Source organism: Chrysochloris asiatica, unplaced genomic scaffold (assembly GCF_000296735.1).
Source record: "Chrysochloris asiatica unplaced genomic scaffold, ChrAsi1.0 scaffold00001, whole genome shotgun sequence".
Lineage (NCBI taxonomy): Eukaryota > Metazoa > Chordata > Mammalia > Afrosoricida > Chrysochloridae > Chrysochloris > Chrysochloris asiatica.
In genome coordinates this window covers 31,825,442-31,844,800 of record NW_006408519.1, presented here as the reverse complement: position 1 = coordinate 31,844,800, position 19,359 = coordinate 31,825,442, and the positions used below count along the sequence as shown (strand labels likewise).

General features: G+C 42.3%; 1 protein-coding gene across 1 annotated transcript in view; it reads right to left on the bottom strand.

Annotated features, from left to right (window-relative positions):
* NSMCE2 (non-SMC element 2, MMS21 homolog (S. cerevisiae)) overlaps positions 1–19,359 on the bottom strand; it is a 303,191-nt gene that overhangs the window by 249,873 nt on the left and 33,959 nt on the right. The window contains exon 2 of the mRNA XM_006830703.1: positions 7,190–7,296. Within this exon, the coding sequence (XP_006830766.1) occupies positions 7,190–7,296 (107 nt within the window). The remainder of the gene's footprint in view (positions 1–7,189; positions 7,297–19,359) is intronic.

Here is a 19,359-nt window from a genome sequence, read left to right as displayed (position 1 = left end):
GTAACTTTAAAGTACATTTTGCAAAAGGCTGAGGTGACCAGTCAATAAAGGGTGGGGTGGCAGAGGGAAGTGGTAGTCAGAAACATTCTAAACTTGTTGCATAATGATCAGGCTGAGGTAAGCTATACCTTTGACCCACCTCACTCTTTTATTATACCAAAGATTATGTGGGTTTCCACACAAGTAAACTTCCACACTTCTAAATCCCAATATAGTAGCTTTAAACGGCAGATAAAATTCTCAGGTTAGCTTATCATGTAAAACCCAGAGTACACAAGGCATATCCATGACAAAATTTATGAAAATTGCTCTGTTAGGTTAAAGGAAAAAGATTCCTCCTGGCCTGTGACTGGCAGTCCAGTGCTTAGTCTACAGAGCCACCAAGCTCCCTTACAGAGCCAGCTGGGTAGGAATTGTTTAAAACAGTAGTGACTTTAAAACAAGCATGAGGCTTGATCCAATTTAACTGCTTAAATTTTATATAGTCTAAATTGGGCTGCTAACCTTAGGGTTAGCAGTTTGAAACTACCAGCTGTTCCGCAGGAGAAAGATGAGGCGTTCTGCTCCCGTAAAGATTTACAACCTCGGAAACCCTGTGCAGGGTCACTATGAGTGGAACCGACTCCATGGCACACAACCACCACCATCATCAACACACGATGCACAGATGAAAGGCTTAAAGAAAAGGGAAAAAATACAAATGCTCTGGATTTTCTAATCAATTTGCAAGCTGATATACCACTACGTACTGCTCCGAAAGGGATCATATTAGAAGACCCTCAACAGAGGGAGAGAAGATGTGGAACAAAAGTCAAAAATCATACAAAAAGAGCAGGCTTACTGGTCAGAAACAGTGGAGGAACCCTGAGCCTATGGTCCTTGGTAACCCTTCAGGTCTGGATCTCACCCTTGTGGGGGACAACGACACTAGTAAGGTACATACACCGTGGAATGGCCAACCATTTAAGGTCAGCAGGGAAGCATTTACCTAAGGACAAACTTCAGAAGGGCTGGGAAAGGAGGAGGAATGGAAACAAGAATCCCACACCCAGAGGGCTAACTGATATTTCATTGAGGGGAATCACATTCATTGAGATGAAACCAAGTGTCTGATGCTTTAATGTAAAGCTGATGATCTGCTCTGTATCCTTCTCTCAATTCGCAATAGAAAGTTTTTTTTAAAAAATTGAATGTCACACACATACAAAAAGAACAATATTCAAGGAAGTCTGGTGTGGCGCTGTGGAATAATGCGCTGGACCGCAAGGTCAGTTTGAACCTCAAGGTCAGCAGTTCAAGCTCAGCAGCCGCTCCTCAGAAACCCTATACAGGGTGGTTATGAGTGGGAACCAACTTGACCGCACTTAACAACAGCAACAATCCTTTTTTTGGAAACACCTTATTGAGCTTTAGATGAAAGTTTTATCTGAGCATTTTGTTTGACCTTTCGATGACAGTGTACCTAGCAAATGAGTTTTCCAATCAATAATTCGCAGCACAGACCATCCCGGGACATGGGCTCCAATACCTGTAATGTGTCCACACTCTCTGTTCTTCCTCCCTGGGTTCCCCATTTCCACTGGGCTGCCTCCCCTGGACCTTCCTGCCTTCTAAGCTTTGGTTTGGGCAAATGTTGCCTTTCTGGTCTGTACTGTTGATTGTTCTAAGCAGCACATTCTTTCCAGGTGGTAGTGTTTATTTTATAGGCCCACCTAGTAAATGCTTTAAAGGTGGCCTCCTAGAGTGTCTTCATTCCAAGTGAGCTATTTGGTTTAGGATGAGGGCAATAGCCTTGGGAGTTCTTCCTGTCTCTATACCAGTAAGTCTAGTCTTTTATTTATTTTTTTATTGTTATTTTGTTCTACATTTTTTTACCCATTCTAACAGGAACCTACCACCGTGAACCAGGTCAGAGTGATTGGGAATGGTAGCTGGGTACCATCTATTTTCTGCCAAAATTTACAGCATCATTCATGTACAAAATTATCAACTTCAAAATTAGCCTGTTATATTTGGCCAAACATTTAATTAACTCACCCCTGATGTGATGGCTGGAATTGCAGTTGCCTTGGCAGGGCTACACCAAATTATTCTGTGGGCCTAACCCTGTCTGTGGGCCAGATGTTCCCCACCTCTGATCTAATTCTTCTGGTCTCAGGTTACAACAGGTTTACTCCTGGCCCTTTACATCATGACGATTAAGGTTTTTAAAAATTGCAAGACCACCCTATTGATGCTAGTGGTTGGATTTTTATCATCTCTTAGGTAAAAATATACATGGCAGACAATGAATTTAAGGATTCTCTGAACTAACAAATTATTACTGACCCCTCCCTCACCAATCTAAGCTTTCATCTAAAGCCCACAGGATGAGGACTATACGTTTACTTGAAATCACTGTATTGTCATTGTGTTTAATCAGGACATCATACGAAGTCTTATTGGCCATGTTTCACTAGTGGAGTAGTGTAAGAAGCAGAGTAACAGGAATGAATATGTTCTTAATCAACTAACATGGCTGATGATCACAGTAGGTACTCAAAGAACGAATCACCAACTAACCTAGATTACTCAACTACTCTCTATATTTGAACTTTCAGTATAGTAAAGTACTTTATGAGAACTCTTCTCTAGCCTAAGTTTCTCAAAATTAAGTCTTGGGATTAATCAAGGCATTCTGAAACTCTGACATTAAAACCATCAGAGCAAAGACGCTTTCGTTTCATGCAAAAGTCACATAGAGAAGTGATATTTGACTTTCATCATACATGAACTATCACTACCTTAGGAAAGAGTCTAAGTCTCCCAGCATGTCACATGACCCTCTATTATTAATCCTCTCTGCACGCTTGACATTCCCTTTGAAGCATACATCACCTGACACCATCAAGTTGATTTCAACTCAGAGCCCCCTACAGAAAATTCTCCCCAGAGAATTTTCAAGGTGATGATCCTTACAGAAGCCAACCTACATCCTTCTCCCATGTAGCATCTGGCAGGGTGGAACCACCAACCTTTCAGTTACTAGTCAAGGGCTTAGCTACTGTGGTACCAGGGCACACCACAACAGTCATGGAACGATGCTTGTCTCACTCTTTGTTTATTATTTGTCTCCCCTTCTAGACTGAAAACATCCTTGATGTGAGAGCCAGATGGACCTCGATGTCCTATTTCTTGCACCCAAAAGTGCTGCGAGAACATAAACTACAGTCTTCAGCGTGGGCTGTACCTCAATGTAAAGGAAAACAAATCCTCACAACTGGAGCAATAAATAACATCATGAGATAACCAGTGAAAAGACTGAAATTGTCAAAGATTTCATTTTACTTGGAACCATAATCAACACTCATGGGAGCAGCAGTCAGGAAATCAAATGACATATTACATTACAAAAATCTGCTGCAAAAGACCTCTTTAATGTGTCCAAGAGCAAAGTTGTCAGTTTGAGGACCAGAGTGTGTCTGCCCTAAGCCATGGTATTTTCAATTGCCTTATATGCATGTGTAAGTTGGACAACGAATATGGATGATTTGAGAAGAATGGATGCATTTGAATTATGATTATTTGGCAAAGAATAACAACCAAATCTGTCTTGGAAGAAGTACAGCCAGAATGCTCCTTGGAAGTGAGGGTGACAAGACATTTCTCATATTTTATAAAATCCATGTGGGGACCATGTCTGACTTCCCCTGGCTTCATAAGGGGGAAACAGAATCAACTTCAAAATCAGCCCAAGGCCGATTCCTAGGAAGTGGAGGTCAGACTTGCTTCCACCCTACAACCTTCTTGAACCTATTTTGACACCAACCACCCCTCCCACAGCACTTTCTAATTCACATCTGGGTTCGATAATCCATTGCAATAGCCACACAGAACTCACAATAGTCAGGATTATGGTGTTTAGTGAGGAAGTGAACAGGGTACGATTCAGGATCAAAACCAGCTCACAACACAGCAGTTGTCCAATCAGGAACGTCTGTCATACAGCAGGGCCCCCTCACTCTTGTGTTAGCCTCTCAGCCATGTGGCCCTTTGGCCTCTGCTTCAGTCCACGGGTCTAGACCCCAATGCTCCTCCATCTCTCAGTGCCACTACCTCTGCAGTCTGCTCCGCTGTCACTGGTTTCTAGGAAGGGATCTCACGCTCCTCCTTCTCAATGGTCCTGGGATCTTTTTTCCCTGCTTCTGAGCTGGCTCCTTTAAACCGAGCTGGAGGGCAAAACTCACCCAAACCTTAACCATCGATCTTATGGTTTGCAGCCCAGTGCCTATATACCTTATTTGCATGGGTGTCACGATGAGTCGGCACTGACTCCACAGCATATAACCACTACCATGAGTAAGAATCAACTTGACGACACTAACAACAAAAACCCAATCGCTTGGTGGGAATTCAGAAGACACTGGATAGAAAATCCATATCCAGTAAATTCAAGGAACCATGGCGCTGTAGGATCAGCACTGGACTTTGAACCACAAGGTCAGCAGTTCAAACCCACCAGCTACTCTGTGGAAACCCTGCACAGGGTCGCTATGAGGTGAAACCGATTCAACAGCAGTTAGCAACAACAAAAACTATCAAGAAAAGGACATCCTACTTGAAGAAGATGCGTTGACACAGTGACTGCAACAATGAGGTCAAACATAACACTTGTGAGGATGTCGCAGGGCTAGGTCGTGTTTTGTTCTGTTGCACACAGAATCACTATGACTCAGAACCAGCACTTAACAACATCAACAAATATTTACTTCAATGAACATTTGAGAACAAAAAGGCTTCCAACGGCATCCCTTCAATGGATTTAACCAGAGCTTATAAATCACATGGGGGGAAGATCAGGTGGTCAGGAGGCATCACTCTGTTCTCCACATGACACTGAGATCTGGTAGTACCAGAGAGAAAACATAGCACATTGATACGCCAGTGCAAAGAAAGCTTTCATAACTCTTTCCTCATGTGTCTCTAGGGTGGTCTCAAAGTGGAACTCTTGAAGCACTGGTTGGTTGGCTGGTTGGTGGTTATGTGCCGTGGAGTTGGTTCAGACTCATTGCGACTCTGCGTAGGGTTTCCGAGGCTATAAATCTTCATGGGAGTAGAAAGCTTCATCTTTCTCCCGTGGAACCGCTGGTAGTTTTGAACTAATGACCTTGAAGTTCGCAGCCAGACTTGTAACCACTACACTACCAGAGTTCCTCTTGAGGCACTAGGACAAGTTTTTTGAGTTGTGGCAGCGATCATAAAACCCATTTATCCTAAAAGTTTTTATGATGACAGTTAGGTTACCTGGTATTTTTTAGCGCTCACTGTATAATATAGTCCCTCTAACAGAGGAGCTGAAACAAAGTCCTCACTTTCGTTTGTTTGTTTCAGAGCACTGAAATAGATGCTGAGTCTAAGTAAAATATTCAGACAAAGAAAGATATCTGAGAGCTATCCGAAATGTCAAAGAGAATGCTCAGGGATCTATCTGTTGGTAACTCAATTTAAACCTCTAAGGGTCCAAAATAAACATTAAAACCTTTTCTGAGGTGTATAACTTCAGAATCCTGTGATGGTAGGAGAGGAAGGGAGAAGTTTCTTTCAAAAATAAGCCAGACAGTTCTTTAATGGTTAAAGTTGTTTTCTTTCTTTCTTTTTTTTTTTTTTAAATAACCTTTCTGTGATTGTGAAAATCCAGAAAAAGAAAGAGCACAGATAGTTTGAAATTAACTTCAGGAATGTGAACCCAAATCTGGGCAGATATCATAGTAACAGAAGCACTGACATTTCTAAAAGTCTATGACAGAGCAGAAGGTAACGTGGGACAGATACGTGTTTCCATTACCTACCGGCTTTCTCATTCATCTGACTTAAAACACTCTTCTTTTTAGAGGCCAGGAACACCTCGCACTGCTACTTGACGAGCTTAACCCTAACTCCTAAATGATTCCTGAATTGTAGTTGCTGTTGTTAAGTGTCACTGAGTTGGTTCTAACCATAGCGACCCTGTACAGGGTTCCAAAGCTATAAAATCTTTGCAGGACTCGAACCATTGAACTTCTGGTTTGCAGTCCAGTGCTTATATTATAGAACCACTGCACTTCCCCTAAATTCTACTTGTTGTTATTAAGCGCTGTCAAGTCAATTCCAACTCATAATGACCCTGTATAGGGTTTCCTAGGAGCAGATGGTGGGTTTGAACCACCAACCTCATGGTTAGAAGTCCAGTGCTTATACTGTAGTGCCACAGCAGGAGTCTTGAATTCTAGTACGGCAGGAGGCCAAAGACAATACAAAGTACCTGTTAGCTAGTAGTTGAGTGTTTAACTGTTTGTGCCACCCAGGAACTCCTATACTTAATAAAAATGCAACATAAAAAAAAGAAAAATGTCATATAAGTATGCAATACAGTTTTAATTGGCGTAATTACGGAATGATATTTAAATACTCATAGTGTAGTCAATCTTGGAAAATAGCTAATATTTGGAATTTTCCCATAGCTACACGTATGAAAAAACAAATAAAGAAACCAAAAGCAGAGGAACACCCTATTACACAGGTATACTAAAATCAGTTCACTAGGGAGTTTCCACTGCTCAGAGGACAAAGGACTTCTCAGAAACATTACTGCAATCCGATTGCTCACTTCTTACTCAACCAGTACTGAAAAGGATGTTGCTAGGTTCCCACCTTAACTGCCTCATGCTGCTGGACTCAACACAGATACGGCTGGCTCCTGGAAAAACCAAAATGCCAACCTTCTTTTTTTAAAGCTTGCTCTTAAATTCTTTCACATTATCTTACTGCATGAATTTTGCAATGACTGAAGTCGTTAAAACTGGAGACTGAGTAACTGAACCAGGTCTGAATCGTATCTGCTTAAGCAGACACAACAATAACAAATCAAATACAATTTTTACCATCTTATAAACAATTTATTTATATTCCAAGGATGCTTAGACAAAAAAAAAAAAATCCAAGACAAGACAAAAAAATTCTAAAAATACATTTAATACCCTAATTAAGCTAGGTGGCCTAGCTGGGAAAATGTTTTAAATTCCTGTTCTATGAGACTTCCTGGTTGAAAGGAAATTAACCACTGCTACAGTAAGGATAAGGAAATAGTCAAAAGTTAGAGAAGACTTTTTATTTTGTGCTCACATTTCTAGGTCAGTGAGTGAGTATGAACCAACGTAGCTATTAAACTTACATGGTTTATTGCAGACTGGACAGCCTTTATGTAATGGTTTAGTTCCCGGTCCAGCATAACAAATTCAATCATCGCCTTGTCCATACTGTATTCACTACTCACTTCAGCTGAAAGAGAAAAAGATAGCAACTATTATATTCCATTCAAAATTCCATACCTGGAAAAGGTTATACCAATCTAATCTACCAGGAGTTTTAGCATTGTGGGATAAAGCGCTGGATTTCAAGGTCAGTTTGAACCACAAGATTGGCGGTTGAAACTCACCAGCTGCTCCCTGGAAACCCTATGCAGGGTCGCTATGAGTTAGAACCTACTTGATGGCAGTTAACGATAACAACAATATTGAATGACAATGCCTTTCCTACTGTTGTTTTAGACACATTTACAACCAATCACATTTTTTAAAAAAAGAGGTTATTACTGCAATAGAGAAATAAGGATTACAAAAAGAACAAAAGAATCACAAAAACAATCTTAAAATACCTGTGGCAGTTGCTATTTCACACAGACATACTCATGGGCTCGAGAGATACCACCTTGGATGTCTCTTCTATTGTCTTTCAGTCTCTGGCCTCTCCTAGACCTTTCTACAGCAGACCAAGATACACAGACTTTACCTTGAAGTTTACCTGACTTTGCATCACTTACAGGCATGGTATAATTCTGTGGGTTTGTTTTTTTAGACTAGCTTCCCAGTCTCCTCTTGTGTTTATCCTTTGTTGCCTCTGGCTCCACGATTAATCACTTTTGTTCTTTGGGAGACCTGTCCCAACACTCTCGAGACTAGAAAGTTAGTTGAGGCTGCCTGTAAAAACAGTTGGCCTCCAAAGACTCTTCCTTTAGGCCCCAGACTGCAGGAGCCATGGTTCACAGCCTCCTTTGTGTGTACCTCTTTAGTTTTGTTTTTCAAATTGCTGTCTGGATTAGGTCTTACTCACATCCAGGACACCCTAGTAATCAAAATCATCGTCCCATTTAGTTTAATTTGCAAACCCTTTTATGGAGTTCTGGTGTGACACTATAGGATAAGCGCTGAACTGTTAACTGCAAGGTCGGCAGTTCAAACTCACCAGCTGCTCTTTGGAAACCCTATACAGGGTCCTTAAGAAACAGAACCAGCTCGACAACACTTAACAACAAAACCCTTTTATAACAGTAGTAGTGATAAACTGCCATCAAGTTAGCCCCAAATCATGGCAACCCCATGCACACCAGAACAGGACTGTTGTGATCCGTGGGTTTCCACTGGCTGCTTTTTCTGAAGTAGACTCCCAGGCCTTTCTCCCTAATCTGTCTGCTTTGCTGAAATCTACAAAGGAAGAGGCCTGGGAAGCTTCAGGCTGCAGATATACTTCTAGGTAGAGTTCAGATTCAAAACCATTTTTATGATCCATACTCTAGAACATTCCTCCCTCTCCAGTCAAATAGAGTCTGCGGAGGCTAGGATTATTCACATTTCTTCAGTGTGCCAACATTCTCTGAGCATTTCTTTATTACAGTCCATCCTTGTGTTAATCAAGCAAACTTCAGTTATGTTTAAACATTTAACTGGGAAGCCAAAAAATACATGGGGAAGTCTCATGGAGAGAAATCAGGTGATTTGGTAAGACCTGCATAACACACTTAGCCCACTTATTAAGCAATGGCTCCAAGAATCTAGTAATAATAACTAGCTGAAATATGTCCCCTACCCTTGCCCCATCAAATCAAGTCCAGAGGGCACAGATAAACTCAGATTTACATTATAAAATTATCATTGTTTCCGCAAGTCTCAGGGCTGTCTGACAAACCTTCTTGTCCGTATCTAGTACCGCTGGCCAGTGTTCATCTAAACACAATGGCAGACATTATGAACTGAAAACAGCATTACTCGAAACACTTTAAAAGTGTTTTTGAGACCAGGAAAGACTATAGAATTAAAATGATGGTTTCGGTTTTGTTTTGTTTTGTTCCTGCTTGGTGGCACACCTGAGACAAATGGAGAATGGGACTCACTGGAAGTGCGCTGACACTTATACCATACAAAGATGTGTCTGAATGGGTGAAGTTGGCATGCATATAACTTACTCAATGTCACAGGGAAATTTCTAAGTATGCAATCTAAGCACCCTCCCTATTCATGAGACATGAACGTACTGACGGCAGTATTATATAACTACTTCTGCTCTCTCACTTTTCTATAGTATTGCATGGGCATTAGAGTTACATGAGCAGTTGACATTAATCAAAAATGGGTTATTTAGAGTCGTAATCAAATTTATGAGACTTCAATGAGAGGAAGTGATAGCTGCAGAAGGGATAAGTCTGAAAGTCAAATAGTAGCTATCAATCAATACTGGATTGCCTCCAACATGAGAAAATTCGAAAACCAAACCTCCTGCCCAAGGCTGTAAATCATCGCAGAAACACAGTCTCATCTTTCTCCATGGAATAGCTGGTGAATTCCAACTACCGGCCTTTCAGTGCACAGTCAGTGGAAGAAACTAGGGGCAAAATGAAAAAGGACTAGAGCTGAGAAGGACAAGGAGACGAATCACCTATATTTATAGATGTGGACGTAAAGAAGTCAAAATCCAGCGCCTCTATAGCTGATTGTTGGATTGTTAACTGAAAGGACAACGATTCAAATCCACCAGCTGCTCTGCAGAAGAAAGAGGAGGCTGTCTGCTCCCATAAAGATTTGTTGTTGTTGTTGTTGTTGTTGTTGTTAAGTGCTGTTTGGTCGGTTCCAACTCATGGGGTTTCTAAGGAGTGGCTGGTGGATGTCAACTGCCGACCTTGTGGTTAGCAGTCCAGTGCTTATCCTACAGTGCTACACCAGGGATCCCATAAAAACTTAGTGTCTCTGAAACCCTATGGAGCAGTTCTACTCTATTCTATAGGATCGCTATAAGTCAAGATCAACTCGATGACACTATAGGATAAGCACTGGACTACAAGGTTGGTTTGAACCGCAGCGTTGGTGGTTCAAACTTACCAGCCGCTCCTTGGAAATGCCATACTTGACAGCAGTTAACAACAACATAGCTAAAAAGAGGAGCCCTCGTGGTGCAGTGGGCTAAGCATTGGGCTGCTAACTGCAACGTCAGCAGTTCAAACCCACCAGTCATTCCACGGGAGAAAGATGAGGCTGGCTGCTTCCACAAAGACTGACACTCTTAGGTAATTTCATGGGGTAGCTCTACCCTGTCCTACACAGTCACTACGAGTGTGATCCACTCGATGGCAACGCTTTGTCTTCTGTAAAAGATGCAGGTAGTAAACATGAAGCAATATAACTCCTATACTGCACAGCAAGAATAGGTGAGAGTTTTTTATCCTGCCCAAGTTCCAAGACAGTCCTTTCACATCTCATCTCTTCAACATAATGCCGTTTCTTAGGTCCTGGTTAAAAAGCAGCAGCAGACTGGGGGATCAGAAGGTACTTTATCCTGGCTTCCCCAAGATTGTCTATTGACAAATCAAGCCATCCAACCAGCCAGCCAGCAACAAGTTCAGTGAAAATGGAAAGTGATGGAGCAAAGAGATGTAGCTTTCTGACCCACTCTTCTGAGTTGGGCCCCTCCCCGGCTGCAGCTGTTCTATAGCTGTGGTGGTGGTTATGTGCCATGGAGTTGGTCCCGACTCATAGCAACCCCCCAATGACACAAGAGGGCAGAAACCTGAGAAATCAACATTTCCCTGCAGAGGCTCAGTCCTGAGGTTTGGGATGCAGAACTGAAACAGGTTCTAGTGCACAAAGTCCCTCATCTTCTCCAGAGTCCACAAAAGAGCCACCTTCAGTGAAACAGACTTGACAATGGTAACATTTCCCCTCTCCCTGCTCCCTAGCATATCTATACCCATCTACCCTCTCTACCTGCCAGATGTCCATCTGCCTCGCTCTGTAACTCCCTATGTGCTTAGCCACAAGTCCTTTACTAGGACCCTACCTAATCTCCACAATAGACTCCAATGCTTTATATTGTATCCTGTTGTTATTGTTGGTGTTGTTATGTGCCATCAAGTCAGTTCCAACTCATATTCACCCTCTAAAGAGCTTCCAAGAGTAGCTGTAAGTTTAAACCACTTGCCTCGTGGTTAGTAGTCCACTGCTTATTCTACACCTCCACATTCTGCTTATAGGTTTATAAAACGGCTTTATCTTTACATAGGGTGTGTGTGTGATACATTTCACCCATTATATTCCAACTTTATGTCTCGCTGATCTCATTGCAGTTTTGCCAATGGTCAAGCTGTTTCCTGACATTTTTTCCTAAACAAATGCAAATTGCAGAGTGAAGTATTGTTTTTGTTTTTCTCAATTCTACAAAGTCATGTGTAGGCATGCCTGTACAGGAACACTACCAATTACATATCATTTCATACATTCAACTCCCAGGCTAAGACAGACTCTTGGTGTGGCACTGAAGGATCAGTTCTGGACTATGAGCCACAAGTTCAAACCCACCAGCCACTCCTCGGAAACCCTATAGGGTTGCTATGAGTCAGAGTCGACTCTACGGTACTTATCCAACAGCAACCAGGCTAAGACAACACAGATAATTAGGGTTCTTATGGGATCGCTGACTCCAATTCAACTTGAAGCATAAACTCAGAAATTCTGAAAAATATTAAATATAATGAAGTACATTTAAAATGAAATCCCTTCTTCGACACCCATGTCTCCCTACCTAATCCTGGTTGTTATGTTGTTGTTATGTGCTATGGAGTCGGTTCCGACCCATAGTGACCCTGTATAGGGTTTCCGAGGGTGTAAATCTTTACGGGAGTAGAAAGCCTCATCTTTCTCCCGTGGAGCAGCTGTTAGTTTCGAACTGCTGACCTTAAGGTTCGCAGCCCGATTCGTAACCACTACGCTACCTGGTAGGATTAGGCAAATCTGCTGTACACTATCAGTTTAAAGACTAAGGTGCGACTGACCCAAGTCGTAGTATTTTCAATAACCTCATATGCATGCAATTTGGACAGTGAATAAGGAAAACTGTAGAAGAACTAATGCATTTCAGTTATGGTGTTGGAGAAGAATATTGAAAGGACCATGGACTGCCAAAAGACCAAACAGATCTGTGTTGGAAGCAGTGCAGCCGGAACACTTCTTGGAAGCCAGAATGGCCAGACTTAGGCTCTCATACATTGGACATATTATCAGGAGAGACCAGTCCCTGAAGAAGGATATCATGTTTGGTAAAGTGGAGGGTCAGAGAGAAAGAGGAAGACCCCCCACCACCACCACCAAACAAGATGGGTTGGCACAGTGGCAGCAGCAATGGGCTCAAACATCGCAACAACTGTGAGGTTGGTGCAGGACCGGGCAGTGTTTCATTCTGTTGTGCACAGGGTCGTTATACACAAGTACTGACTTGATGGCACCTAACAGCAATTCTGGTAGCATTCAGCTGCTAACTGAAAGGTCAGCAATTGAAACTAAAAAGCTGCTTCGAGGGAGGAAGAGGTGACAGTCTATTTCCATTAAGATTTACAGTGGGGCAGTTCTACTCTGTACTAGAGGAGCACTAGGAGTCAGAATGAGGTTAACTCCTGATGGACTGCAAAGGAATCAGCCCATCACTTCATATTAACAGGGGCATTTCTTCACCAATATAGTTCATCGAATGCTATTTCTGGCTGGTCTTCAAATCCTTGGCTGTGCCTAAGTCATTTTAGGTAGCCAAGATCTAAGCTGCCCATCCCTGTATACATAGGGGATATAGCATTGCTACTTGGTGTGAAGACTCCTTCCCTCTCAGGTAGTATTTTGAGCTATTCCATCCATAAGTACAAGTCAAGTTTATCAAATTGTAGCAATTTACACTGGTTTCCTTTATCAAAAATCACTTTTTTATTTTCCTCTAGTCAAGTTCTGATTATCAAGTCATCGAAATACTACGGATATAAAGGGATACTATCTGCAAGTTTGGGTGATCTTGTATGTCTCCCCTCACTTCATATCAGCTGGATGCTTCACTCTCAGCTCTAGCCCTCCTCTGTGGTTATGTCCTTGTCCATGGTTGGCTCAGGAGTCTCCTGGTCTCCCCATACTTCAGACCAACCAGCCCTTCCTCTTCTCTCTCTCATCCCCGGGTCAATGGGAGTCTATGGAACAAGGTTGAATTCAGCCCATTTCTTCATTGCTGCCTTTCCTCCTCTTCCATTCACCAGTAGACCAACATGGTCACTAGCAAGTTTACATGCCTGTTCATGTGTTCCCTTTGAGTTTCAGTTTTGGAGAGGGGTTTGTCCTGAAGAGGCTTGATTGCTTGCCTTGATGGCTCCCTGGCAAACAATTTGCTTATTCTTGTAGTAGCCAATCATACTGCCATTTTTGTTTTAGATTTCTCCTGCTGATCTTTCTTTGAAGATATATCTTCTGTTGCTCTAGCTGTTCCAGGGTGGTCTGCTTGTCTTTTCTAGTAGGAATGCCCCATCTCACAAGGTTCTGGATGGGGTTCAGGATTCCACCTAAGGTCTTATACACTGCAAAGGCTCCACAAGAAGCCTATTTCACTGGGCAAGTTCTAGAACCCCTTTTAGGTATTCCAATCTGTTATAGGCTGAGGACTGGCTTACACGCTTTCTGTAATCAAGTTTCCCAACATTTCTTTCTATCCCACTCACGTGTCTCTTTTACAATAGTAGGCAAAGGAAATTAATATTCATAAGACAGACAAGCATCTTAACATTATTCCCCCCCCCCACTTCAGACTATGCCTCGATCCCTGTATCACAGAGCCCTATAACCTACTACTTTTAAAACATACTTTTTTTAATTGATAAAGCATATAGTTAAAAAATTCTAACATTAAAATAATGTGGTGTCTCCAATTCCCCAAACACCCTCCCCAGAGGCACCCATTTTAATGAGATTCTTGGAAAAATAATCCTATGGAAATTTTCTATGAGTAACGCATCCCACTTTAAACATGACTATAGAAATTAAAACTCAGGTGGAGCAAACTATTTCTATCTGGTTACTAACATTAAAGTTGGCAGTTAAAACCTGCACAGCTGTACCACATAAGAAAAGGCCTGGCAGACTGCTGTTGTTAAGTGCCATCAAGTTGGGTCCGATCCATAGCAACCCTGCATAGGGTTTCCAAGGAGCAGCTGGTGAGCTTGAACCACAAACCATGCAGCTCAAATGAGTTTGCAGTCTGACGCATTACCTACAGCGCTACACCAGGACTCCATAAAGATCGCAATCCAGAAAACACTAAGGGGCAGCCAGCTCTACATGAGGTGGCCATGAGTTGGCATTGGAATCGACTCAACAGTCACTAGCAGCAACAAATAAGATAAACAGAGGTTAAGAAATGAAGAGTGGCTAAATCTGAGGTGGGAAAAATCACTCTCACAATGTCTCCTATTGAAAATATTATCAATATTCTCTTTATACCCTGTTGTTGTTGTTAGGTGATGTCACGTGGGTTCTGACTCATAGCAAGTTTCCAAGGAATGGCTTCCAAAGAGTGGCTGGTGGTCTGAACTACTGACCTTGACCTTGAGGTTAGCAGTCCAGTACTTATTATACAGTGCCATACCAGGACATAAAAGCAAACAAATACACTGTGGAAAACAATATGGATCATATTCAAACCACGAAAGGAGCAATGCTAAAGCGAGAAGACAGTATGAGTGTGGAGGGGACTTCCATTCATTCATTCAATCAACGTTCACGCAGCACAGATCAGACGCCTGGCCTGGTGCTGGCTGTCCTGCCAAGAGAGCAGAGAGCAAGGGCACCACTGTCTCCTACCTCCAAGTGCCTTCCCAGAATTTTACTCCAGACACAAATTTCTAAAGGCCTTTGGCTGTTGGCATGATGGGAAAGCCTGTACCACGGCTGAATGACTGTAATTATTAGAGGCCTTCCAAAGAGAGAGTTGGATCAGCTCCTCTCTAGAGGAGTCACAGTTAAACACATTTGAAGTGCTCTCATACATAGATTAACTTGCACCTCAGAAGCTCTTCATATATGGTTTACTCTTTGTTTTAGCTGGCTGAGGGGACTGAGGTTCAGAGGAGTTAAGTACCTTGAACTAACAACTCTATATCGAGGATTTAATTCCAAGTCTATATAACAATTTTCAGCCAACTTACATGCATGTGAAAGCTGGACAATAAATAAAGAAGACCAGAGAAGAATTGACGCATCTGAATCACGGTGTCGGCAAAAAATATTAACTATACCATGTACTCCCAGAAGAACAAACAAATCTGTTTTAAAAGAAATACAGCCAAAATGTTCCTTGGATGCAAGGATGGCGAAACTCTGGACAAGTTATCAAGAGGGATAGGTCCCTGGAGAAGGACATCATACTTGGTAAAATCAGTTCTGATTCACAGCAACCCTGTATAGGGTTTCTGAGGAGCATCTTGTGGGTTTGAACCGCCAACCTTGCAGTCAGCAATCCAGGGCTTATCCTACAGCACCACACCAGGTAAAGCATAGGGTCGGTGAAAAAGAAGACCCTCAGCAAGATGGACTGACAGACTGGCTGCAACAACTGGATCAAACATAACAACAGTAAGGATAAGAGGACCAGGCTGTGTTTCATTCTATGCACAGGGTCGCTCACGACCACTCAGTGGCACCAAACAACTTTCAGTAACAAAGCCCACGCTCCTACCTACCTCAGCACTCAATGCCACTGGGCAAAATCCACTGCGTTGCCATGAGACTTTGTCAAAGGCCTTGCTGAGATCTATGCATGAATATATCAAACAGCACCCTTTCTCTACCAGGGCAGTCACCTCCGTTTAAAAACAAAACAGGAGCTATAATGATCATGAACAAAAATATCCAATAAGTTCATAAATGAGGTGCCCACTGTCACTGAGCCAATTCTGACTCATACGACCTTGCAGGACGTGGTAGAAGTGCCCCGTACGGTTTCTAAGACGGTAATCTTTGCAGAAGCAGATTACCACATCCTCCTCCTACAGAGTGACTAGTGGGTTTGAATCACCCACCTTCTGGTGAATAGCCAGGTGCTTAACTACTGCGCCACCAGGGTTTCTTATTCCTGAGATGACCATCTAAAAACAAAAGTTTATTATCTTTAGCTTGCATGTGATAGCTACTGCCTTAGGCTGGGATGTCTCAGTATTCATTTAAAAAAGGTATACCAGGAAAAAAAATTCATAAGTGGCTTCAGTCTACTTTAAAACAGAAATAGAGATCAAGTCCTTAAAACTACAAACATCATTTTGAAGCGCTATGGTAAGAAGTTTATTAGCTACTAAGGTTTCTGGTGATGGGGACTACAATCTCTGTTAGGTACTTCTTTCTCAAGAAGTATTTTGCTCTGAGAAGCTTATTTCCTTTTCTTTCTTTCTCTTTCTTTCTTCCTCTTCTTCTTCTTCCTCTTCTTCCTCCTCCTCCTCCTCCTCCTCCTCCTCCTCCTCTTCTTCTTCCCTTCCTCTTCTTTTTAGCTGCCTTCCCTGTCACCCAAGTTATCACGTGTCTACAGCCTCCACAGTGAATTTCCTTCTTTAAGGAAAGTGTGGAGGGGCCGCAGTCCCCACAGGAGGAAACTACTAGGTCTCAGGTTCCCATCTGTTGGAGGCCATTTCCTACCATTAGTATTCTTACAAAGGAAAAGAATTCGATTCCATAAAACCTATGGTAAATCAATCTGTGAAGGTTAAATCACGGACAGCCTCAGACAATGCTGTTGTTAGGTGACGTCGAGTCGGTTTCATATGTACAACAGAACAAAACACTGCCCAGTGCTGTGTCACTCGCACAGTTGTTATGTTTGCGCCAACTGTTGTAGTCACCGAGTCAATCTATCTCTTTGGGGGTTTTCCTCGTTTTCCATGACCAAGCATGATGTCCTTCTCCCAGGGACTGGTCCTTCCTGATAACATGTCCAATGTAAGTGAAACAAAGTCTTGCCATCCTGGCTTCTACGGAGCACTCTGGCTGTACCTCTTCCAAGACAGATTTGTTTGTTCTTCTGGCAGTCTATGTGCAAAAATGGCAGGAGGCTATGTCTGACTTCCTCTGGTTTCACAAGGGGGAAGAAGAAGCAAAGTCAAAATCAGTCCAAGGCTGATTCCTATAAAGTAGAGGTCAGCTAGGCCTCCACCTTCACGCTTCTTTCTCCTATTGTGATACCAAGCATCCCTCCCACAGCACTCCGGCTTCTCCCCTGGGCTGGAAAATTCACTGTAATGACCACACAGAACACAGAGGCAATACTCATGGTTATGAGTTTTATTACTATTGGAGTCCTGGTGGGGTGCTGCGGGTTCATGTGCTGCTGGACTGCAAGGTCGGTTTGAACCTCAAGGTCGGCGGTTCCAGCTCACCGGCTGCTCCTCAGAAACCCTATACAGGGTTGCTGTGAGTCACAATCAACTCGACAGCACTTAACAACAAATGAGGTTTATTAGGGAAGTAAACAGGGTACAATTCAGGATCAGAAACAAGTCAGGCTGAAGCAGTCTTCTAGTGAGGAACACCTGCTCTCTGCCATACTGCAGGCACACCTTGCTCCTGTCTTTGGCCTGTAAGCCATGTGGCCCCTCGGCCTTTGCCCAGCTTGGGCAAGTGGTACACAGCTCCTTTAGTCAGTCTATAAATGCCCAAAGGCCACAATCTGCAAGCCAACCCAATGCCTGTTGACACCCAGCTTTACTTGGTTCATAGGACTGGAAGCCCGAAGTTGCTACCTCTCCATGCTGCCTCCCTTCCTCTTAGGGATCTGGTGCTCCTCTGGTGGCATTTTGCCTCGGAAACCCTACAAAGGATCACTATGAATCGGAACCATTTACAGCCTCATTAACCATGTACAGGGTCGCTATGAGTCAGAATTGGCTCCAAGGCACATAACTACCACCACCAAGAAGACTTTGGATAGAAAAACCATATCAAGTCAATTCACAGTACCACACCGTGGCACTTTCAATATTCTTCACCAATAACTCCAATGCATCAATTCATCTCAAGTCTTCTTGTCTCCAGAAAATAAGCCTATAATAATATATTACAATACTGAGGGACTTGCAATACTGAAGGATTTATAGGCAAAATATTGAATGATGCAGAAAATATCAAAAGAAGATGAAAGGAATACACAGAAGTACTGTGCCAAAAAGAAATGGTCAATACAATCAGCACTGAAAGTGGTAACTCATCTATGCCAAGAAAATTGGAAGATAGCCACCTGGCCAATTGATTGTCCATTCCAAAGAAAGGAGACCCAAAGGAATGTGGAAATCATTAAACAATTTCATTAATATTACATGCAAGTAGAATTCTGCTGAAGATAATTTAAAAATGGTTACAACAGTACATAGGGAAGTGCCAGAAATTCAAGCCAGATTCGGAAGAGGGCATGGAACTAAAAATACCACTGCTGAGGTCAGATGGATCTTAGCTGAAAGCAAAAAATATTAGAAAAATGCTTACTTGTGCTTTACTGGATATGAAAAGGCATTCAACTATGTGAATCATGACCAAGTATGGATACCATTGTGAAGAATTAGTATTCTAGAACACTTAACTGTGCTCATGAAGAACCTGTGCATCGATCAAAAGGCAGTGGTTCGAACAGAACAAGAGAACACTGAATGGTTTAAAATCAGGAAAGGTATGCTCCAGGGTTGTATTCCTTCATCAGATTTATTCAATCTGTATGCTGAGCAAAGTATCGGAGAAGTTGGATTATATGAAAAAGAACGTGCCATCAGGATTGGAGGAAGACTCATTTACAACCTGTGATATGTAGATGATATAACCTTGCTTACTAGAAGGGAAGAGGGTTAAAAGCACTTACTGATGAAGATCAAAGATCTTCAGTATAGGTTGCACCTCAATATAAAGAAATCAAAGATCCTCACAACTGGACCAGTAAATAAAATCATGACAAGTGGAGAAAAGACAGAAGTTGTCAAAGACCTCATTTTGCTTGGATCCATAATCAGTACTCACGGAGGCAACAGTCAAGAAATCAAATGATGGATTGTATTAGGCAAATCTGCTACACAAGACCTCTTTAAAGAGTTCAAGTGCAGGATATCAGTTTGATGACTAAAGTGCACCTGACACAAGCCATGGTATTTTCAATAGGCTCATATGCATGTGAAAGTTGGACAATGAATAAGAAGACTGAAGAATTGATGCACTTGGATTATGGTGTTGGAGAAGAATATTAAAAGTA